Source organism: Mustela erminea, chromosome 18 (genome assembly GCF_009829155.1).
Source record: "Mustela erminea isolate mMusErm1 chromosome 18, mMusErm1.Pri, whole genome shotgun sequence".
Classification (NCBI taxonomy): domain Eukaryota; kingdom Metazoa; phylum Chordata; class Mammalia; order Carnivora; family Mustelidae; genus Mustela; species Mustela erminea.
Window position 1 is genome coordinate 39,335,960 of NC_045631.1, and position 8,123 is coordinate 39,344,082.

At 54.6% G+C, this 8,123-nt stretch overlaps 1 protein-coding gene across 1 annotated transcript; it reads right to left on the reverse strand.

Annotated features, from left to right (window-relative positions):
* Nucleotides 1-331: 331 nt before the first annotated feature.
* On the reverse strand, nucleotides 332-7,151 carry ARL5C (ADP ribosylation factor like GTPase 5C). The gene is made up of 7 exons (XM_032321553.1): nucleotides 7,054-7,151; nucleotides 5,283-5,341; nucleotides 4,623-4,683; nucleotides 3,497-3,644; nucleotides 2,678-2,761; nucleotides 2,001-2,152; nucleotides 332-1,176 (listed from the first exon to the last, which is right to left on the reverse strand). Exons 1-7 carry the CDS (start codon nucleotides 7,104-7,106, stop codon nucleotides 1,128-1,130), a joined length of 606 nt encoding a protein of 201 aa, XP_032177444.1. The 5' UTR covers nucleotides 7,107-7,151; the 3' UTR covers nucleotides 332-1,127.
* Between the last annotated feature and the right edge of the window lie 972 nt (nucleotides 7,152-8,123).

The window sequence follows — 8,123 nt, forward strand, 5'->3', positions numbered from 1 at the left end:
CTGTCTCCAGCTCTACCTTCAGAGGACTCCTGGGCTTCTCCAATCCCCAAGGGCCCCTCCTCCCCTCCTCCAGGAGTCAGCATCAAGCCCCGCCCACCTCTAGATTCAGGTAGAGCCAAAGCTCCCGGTCCCAGCAAGCCAGGAGTCAGTTACGTGGCAGAGGGTGGGAGAGCCCAGGACCAAAGAACTAGCCAGTCTCCCTAGCCCAGTGGCCCCTTGGGCAGTACCCTTGAGCAGTACCCCCTCCATTTCCCAGGAGGATTTCCACAGAGCTGATGCCTTGTACAAAAAACAAAAGCCAGTTTGAAGCACAGGTAGCATAAATAAGAAGTGAGCGGTCTTCAACAGCATTTATTACTCTTTTATAAAAATTCTAAAACAACTAAAAAATCACTACAAAAGACAGCCAAGATAGGCACGATGTAGGAATTGGAGACATCTGGGAGGCGTGGGATTCATACTGGAAGGACTGGAGGGCAAAGGATGGGATGGCTTAACTCTCAAAAGCTGTGGTCCCAGCCAGCATCTCAGAGGGAAGGGAAAGGCATGGGAGGAGTGGAACTCCCCGCAGTGCGAGGGACTGTCCCCGTCTGGGATGTCCCGTCCTTCCTCCTCTCCCTTCCCACCAGTTTTTGGCTCTGTCCTCCTTCCCCTGCGCCTGCCCTCTTTGCCTTTCTGGAATCTCCTTTGCTCAAAGATGGCAAAGGGGCCAGAAAACTGGGGTGAGAATCGAGGGATAGGAGGTGGGGTTCTAGGAAATAAGGAGCATTTCCAGGGGTCTCCTACTTTATCCCCCATTTTTTTCCCCTCAAAGAGGTTGCAGGCTGAGGGGACGGGGCTCCGCTTCCCAGTCCCTCAACACATCTAATGACTTGCCTGTGCCTCCAAAGACACCTGCTTCCCCAGGGCGAAGGGCAGCTCTTCTGCTGTCCTGTCTGCAGCAGGTCAGGGCAGGCAGTCTAGCCCTTCGGTGGAGGGTTAGGTTGGGTGGACTTCGGCAATCTCACTGTCCATAGCTGACCCAGCTCCCATCAGAGAACCGCAGAAAATAATCGTCACTTGCATTTTCCACCCAAACAGTCCAAGCAAAACACCCCAGAGTTTCTGGTCGGCCTCAGGTCAGGACATCAGTTGGCAGTGGCCCGAGACTGCATCCACTGGAGCCCCGCAGGCAGCCTGCAGGGAAGATGGAAGAGTATATCCCACGGATCAGTATATCCCATGAGGATGACGGCCTCCAAGTCGCCAGCCCCAACCCAGAGCCGATGGATTAGATGTAACAACCAAAGTTAAATCCCTTCTCTCCATCAACAAGTATAAATGGATTGAGTACCCACTGCACATCAGGTCCTGGGCTAGGGGCCGGAGTTACTGGTGAAAACACAGACATGCCCTCCGGGGCCTACAGTCTAGCAGAGGAGATGGATGTGGATTGGAGGAGGGAATGGCAAGGACACTACCAGAAATGCGTGGTTCCTTGGACCGACCTCCCTCCAGCTTCCAGACACCTGGGTTCCTAGCCTGCTGCGATCCCACTCGAGAAAGAGGAAAGAGAACTTTCCAAGACTGATGAGAGCCCCTTTCTATGTGTCCCTCACATCCTTTGCAACATTTGCCCACATACTTTCAATCTCCCTTTCCCACTTGATCTTTTCCAAACACTTGCCACTTTTAACTTATTGTAGCTTTTTCTTAATTTTATTGTTTATTGTCGGCTCCCTCCCACCAGAATGTATGCCTTAACAGGAGAGGGGTTTTGTGTTTTCTTCGATGCTGTTTCCCTGGTGCCTAGAAAAGTGCCTGGCCCAGAATCAGTGCTCAATAGATGTTGAATGAATGACACCGTTTACTCTCTACAGAAACCCTGAGAGTCAGTATAATCGCCCTGGGTGTGCGCCTATGAGCCAGATTCTGACAGGGGAGAAACAGGAGAAGGTTCTGATGGTCAGCTGTTCATTGACTGGGCCAGACCCTGGACGTCCAGGTGGGGAGCCACTAACCCTTCCCCGGTGAGGGCACAGCAGCCCTGGATATGCCACGGGTGGTCTTTGATGGCGGTCAGAGTGAGGAACTGAGAGATCTCCAAGGTGGTCATGGAGTTCTTCATATCCTGCTTATTGGCAAAGATTAGGACGGAAGCATCTCGCAGAGCCTGTAGACAGAGGAGCCCAGCCCCAGTCAGCCTGCCAGGGCCTAGCTTCCCATCCCCCTGCTCCCTAAGTCCTCCCTAGCCCCCTGCTGTCCCTGCAGGAGAAGCCCATGCCCCGTGGTACCCGACGTGGGGCAACCACACTCGCGGACACCGACACCTTGCAGATTGCCTGCCTGCCAGCTCTGTGATCCTTACAACAGTCCCATGAGGCAGAAATTTGGTGATCCTCCCCATTTTGTATTTGGAAAAACTGAGAGAAGTGAAGTGACTTGTCTGAGGGGAGAAAGTCCCACGGTGAGTGAGAAGGGGGGTCACGACCTGGACCAGTAGCTCTGGCTTCCGCGATCGGTTGTGCTGAGGGCATTAGGGCCCTTCTTCTGGGAGAAATTAGCCCTGTCCAGACAGCTGGGGTAGCGGCTCTCAGACACGGGGTACTCAGGAACAAAGCTCAGAGAGGCTGAGTGAGTAGGCTGAGGTCCCACAGCTAGTCTCCCCGGGGCCCTCTCCCAACCTCGGGAGCCTTACCTCGTGGGCCAGCATCTTATATAGCTCCTCACGAGTGGTCAGCAGCCGGTCCCGGTCCGTGCTGTCAATCACGAGGATGACGAACTGGCCAGCAGAGGGCAGTGGTGAGTCGTGGGCTTTTCCGGCAGGACCGTGTCTCCCGCCCACTGTGCTCCCGACCGGCCTCTACATCGCCCTGATGTTAGCCCCACAGAGAACTGGGTCTGGTCTCAAGCTCTCACTGCCCTCAAGTCCCGTTTTCATTCCCTTTTCTATCCACACGGTGGGGGAACACAGCACGACTCGGATTGCGTGCCAGAGGCGATGCTATGCCGTAGGCGTTGGGGTCAGCATTCGGGTCCCAGCACAGCCCTGTGCCCCTGGACCAGGCTTAGCACCATTTACAAAGGAGATGAGCTCAGCGAGAGGGCAGATCTTGCCCTAGAACACACAGCTGGTGAGTGGCGGTGCTGGAATTCGTACTCGGTCTCACTCTGGGAAGCAAACCACTTAATCCACGGGTGCCAGAGTGAGAAAGGAAGGCCCCTGGAGACCAAGGGCCTACGCCACACAGGGCATCACACAGAAAGCTGCCAGCAAGCAAAGCTGCCAAGAGGTATTCACAAATTTTAACAAAACACTGCTGCATTAAGGATTTGAAACACATGTGTTAGCAGTTTTGTTTTGTTTTGTTTTAATTTTCACAGCCATTGGGGTAATCATTATTACAATCTCCACCTCACAGGTTCGGGTAACGAAGGCTCAGAGAGGGGAAGTGACAGGCTCAAGTCACACAGCAAGCAGCCTTCCAGGCCCCTCCTGCCCCAGCATGCCGCTCACCTCGGTGTTGGAGTAGTATGCACTCCAGGTGGAGCGGAGAGCCTCTTGCCCCCCTATGTCCCATACGAGGAAGTGAGTCTTCCGCAGAACGATCTCCTCCACGTTGCTACCGATGGTGGGAGATGTGTGGACCACCTCATTCATCAGGCTGGGGAGGGAGAAGAGACCAGCAAGAGCTCAGCCCATTCTGCTCCCCGCTCTGGGTCCCCCAGCCCTCGGTTCCCGAGTCAGGCTAGATCTAACTCAGAACAACTCGGCCCAGGGTGGCCAAGCCTCCGGTCACAGGGGAGTGCAGGCGGGAGTGGGACTGAGCCTTGTCCTGGCGTGGACCCCAGATATGGGAGTCATATTAGAGCCGTGTCCCCAAACAGCAATATGCAGCTGGATCACCTCGGAGTTTTGTTAAAATGCAGAGAGAACACACACATTTTTATATGTAGGGGGCATTTCTGGAAGATCTGGGAGTCTAGATTGATTGGGAAACTTAGTTTTCACTCTGCGTGCTTGTAATGTTCGATGCTCTCTTTTCTTCTGGTTTAAGATAAACATTTGCTTGTATTTCTTTTTCAGGGGAAAATTTTCCTAAGTAAATACTCTGGAGGTTCCAAAGGGGGAGAGATGCCATCCACAGAGTGGATATTGGGAAGAGCTCCGATGGATAATTACTCAGCACACGTGCCAGACCCTTCTAGATGGGGAGCTACGGAGCTCAACCTGACTCAAAACTGGCCCTCCCCTTTGGGTTTGAAGAAGGGGAGAAAGTTAAGAGGGAAAGGTGGGGTGCAGGAGTTAAAAGGTGAGACCCACCGCTAGGGGGAGCGAAGAGCAGGGAGGCAGGAAGTCAGTTTCTGACAGCCTCTGGCCTGCAACCAAATCTGGTAGGGGTAAGGGGTGGAGATGGTGGGGACCATTGGGGTCGCCTATACCGGGCAAGATTCGAATGCCAGGCGAGCGGCCACAGAACTGAAGGGTCACCATGCCGGGAAGATCACATAACTTCCCCCCACGATCACTCCTCCTGGCTACTGGAAAACCTGGGAACCCAGGGAAGGGTGATTGGTCCAAATGTCTGTCAGTCTGGTGGAAAGAGCCAACCCCCACCTCTTTCCACCCGAGAGTCACTTACAACTGGTAGAGAATGGTGGTCTTTCCCGCATTGTCCAGTCCCACGATGATAACCTTGTGCTCTGGAGGCATGGGGAGGGAGGGCAGGGTCAGGGCCAAACTCAGTAACCAAGGGTACTGAATGCCCCACCGGGGTTCCCAAGAAGGAGACGAGTGTTTCCAGCGAGCTGGGAGACCTCTGCTCACTGTACCATTTCTGCTTCCCTGCTCCCCTCCCCGACCAAAACCCAACAGGACAGGTTTCCTCCCCGACCCCGACACAAGCGGCACTCCCGGACAGTGGAAATGATTGCTGAGCCTTCCTCGCTCCACATTTCCTGAAAGGCGGTTGTCCGAAAGGTCCGGGGCGCCCTGGGCTTGCCAAGAGAAGGGGTCTGGAGAAAGAGCCACGATCGCAGCCCGCGGCCCCTTTTAGCCAGGAGGACGGAGGCTCGCGGAGCCCTGCGCCCCGTTGTGCACCGAAGCGCGCCACCCGCGAGGAGCAGGAGGGGAGGAGGCGGGAAGGGGCTATGGAAGGGGGCCCCGGAGCTTGCAAGGAGCGCCCACGCAGGATCTTCGGGGCCCGAGGTCCCTCAGCGCATCCGCCCCGACCCCGGATTCGGGGAGCCCCGGGTGGGAGCCGAATCAGAGCAGTCGCTTGAATGAGCTATGCGCCCTTTACCCTGGTTCCCGAAGACGCCCATCAACTTGGCGATCAGTTGTCCCATGGCGCGTCCCCGGCTAGGGAGGGGCAAGACTCAGCGACCTTCGGGGGCCCGGGTCGAGCCAGGGTGCTTAGAACCCCGCCCCCGGGGAGGGCCGAGCGAGTTTTGCCTGTGAGGTCACGGAAGCCCGACGAGTCACCTGCGGGACCCGGGAATCCCCTGGGACACTGGCCCCTCACGGGTGCTATGAATGTCACAACGACAGCGAACAGGCTACTTGTCTAGAGCCCTGGAGGTGCAAGGAAAATGGGGTCCAGACTCCACATCCCTCCCCCCTTTGCCCTGAGGAAACTCTAGAGGTTCTCTGGGTGACCTGCTCCCTGACTGCATCAAGGAGGCCCAGCACAGTGACCCACTACCAGGTCCCAGCTGTCCCTTCTCCAATTGTCATGTCTGGGCACTAGACTGAAGCAAAACCCTCCGTTCTGCACCTGCCGGCTGTGTGGAGCAGAGGCGTCACTGATCCTCTCTGCTGGGAGAATATTGCAGCCCTAGTTGGATCTCCAGCGGTTTCACTAGAGATTTCACTAGGGCTCTTGCAGACCCACTCAAAGTGAGTTCCCTTAGGGAAGGGCGGGGTCTCCCTCCCTTTTGGAGGTCCCTTGGTGACAGGCAACTTCTAGCTTCTAGGAGTAAATCCCTACGGCTTCTACAATTCACTGGCAAACCACTGCTCAGGCACAGCTGCCAGATCTGGGGGGTGGACATCTGAGGATAGGGACAGCGCAAAAAGAGAGATCTTGCAGCCAGAGACCCTACAGAGGGGTACCAGATGCCAAGAGCCAGCAGGAGAGAGCCCGAGCCAAAGAGAGCAGTGCTGGAGGTGAGAAAAGGACGAGGGGACTCTTTTAGTTGTGAATTTCCTTCTTTGCTTAAACTGGGAAAAACCAGAAAACAAAAAGAGAAGTGGGAAGGCAAACCCACCTCAGCCTGAGGGGACAGTTAGGAGAGGTCGATTATCACACAAGAGAATCAACTCCCTCCGCCCCCACACTGCCTGGGTCCTCCCGTAGCGCATTAGTGCTCCCCTCCACTAGGGGAAAACCTCTGATTGTCTCCCTTCCTCTGCCTCCCCCTGACTCAGCACAGCCCTCTTCACCGACATAAAGCCCAGCCCAGAGCCTGGCACTCCACAGCTCATAAACCTTCAGTGAGTCCCTAGTGGCCCCTGGATTTAGATAAGCCACCTCACCTGATATTCACAAGTCTCCATGAACAGCCCTCACCTGCCTTTGCAGGTAATCGCCCACCTTCTGCGTCCACTGGTCCTTGCCCACACATGCCCAGCTCCTTGCGTCATGCTTTTGCTTCTGTGTTTCTTCCACCTGAATGTCTTTCACCTTCTCAGAAAGGTGGATTCTTAAAAGCCTTTAGCCGCCTGCCATAGAAACCACCGACTTCCCAAGCCCTGGCCTGGTTCTCCAGACAAATGGGGCTACCCTAACACTGGAGACTGACCTGTTTCCGCCAATCAGCCCTGAGGCCAAGAGGGTGGGGGTTCGGGTCTTGCTCATCTTTGTTCTCCCCCACCACCACCACTCCCGACCTGGTCCAGTGCCTGGGACCGTGTTGCTACTGGAGTGAAGTACAATGAGTTATGCTAGAGCCTGAGAGATGGTGTTTCAAGCATTAAAGAAGTATGAGCACAAGTTGAAGACGCATGAAGAAGGCTGGGAAGTCTATGGAGAGAGCAGAGGAAAAACAGTCAGCTAAATAAGGAATTCTCACCTCAACCGCTTGGTTGGAGTTAGAGGGAAGGAGAATTGACTACCAGAGCCCATTTCAGCCCCAGGAAAGAAGGAACGCTGGGTGCAGTAGAATGGGGGTGCAGAGGGTGCTGGGGGAAGCAGCAACACTTTAAGCACTTTAACCATCTGTTTCCTGGGGGGCGGGGGGGGGAAGGAACCCCTTAGTGCATCCTGCCCCTCCCTCCCAACTACCACCACCAATTGCAGAATTGAAAGTGACATTCTGCTAGCTGGAGCACAGTCCGTCACAGACAAGAGCTGCCTCTGCTGCCAGGCCTAGAGCTTGGGTCTTAGGGGGCATTCATTCATTTATTTGACAAATATGAGTCAGGAGTTAGGAAATGGGCCAAGCAGACAAAACAGACCCAGTCTGGGTCTTTTGGAGGCTTTACCGTTTAGTGCGAGAGATAAATAAACACCAAAAATAAACATCAAAAAATAAAACCAGAACAAAACTCTGAGAGACAGTATGTAGGAAGGCACATTTTCTTGAGGATGTGATTATTGGCGCTAAGACAAGATTTTTCTCTAAGGTACCACCTGGAACACCCATTGCTCCCGGGCCGTGGAGGTCCCAGACCAGCTTCTGTGATTTGTTGAAAGATGGGAAAACCTTCAGCCACACACTGGACTGAGGCCTCTCTGGCCTCAATTCAGAAGCTGGACAGAAGCTACAGGTCAGGGGTACCTGGGTGGCTCAGTTGGTTAAGCAGCTGCCTTCAGCTCAGCTCATGATCTCAGGGATGTGGGATTGAGCCCTGCATTGGGCTCCCTGCTCAGTGGGGAGTTCTCCCTCTGCCCTATCCATGCTTGTGCCTCCTTTCTCTCTCTCAAATAAACAAATACAATCTTAAAAAAAGAAGAAGAAAAAGAAGCAGCAGCAGCTACTGGTTCAGTGGTCCCCGACAGGAGGGGTCCCCAGCGCCTCAGTTCCCAACTCCCTGAGGTAGTAGGAACCCAGTCCCCCAGTCTCTCTAGATCTAATCCCAGCTGACTTTATGGTTGTTGAAATCTTCACATGCTGACAACCACCACCGTGCTGAATGAACA

Coding starts and splice junctions, on each gene's coding strand:
- ARL5C (XM_032321553.1), bottom strand. CDS start 7,106: ATGGGCTCTGGTAGTCAATTCTCCTTCCCTCTAACTCCAACCAAGCGG. Junction 3,645..4,622: donor ACCACCATTCTCTACCAGTT/GTAAGTGACTCT, acceptor CTCCCTCCCCAG/CCTGATGAATGAGGTGGTCC. Junction 1,177..2,000: donor TGTGCCCTCACCGGGGAAGG/GTTAGTGGCTCC, acceptor TCTTCCCTGCAG/GCTGCCTGCGGGGCTCCAGT.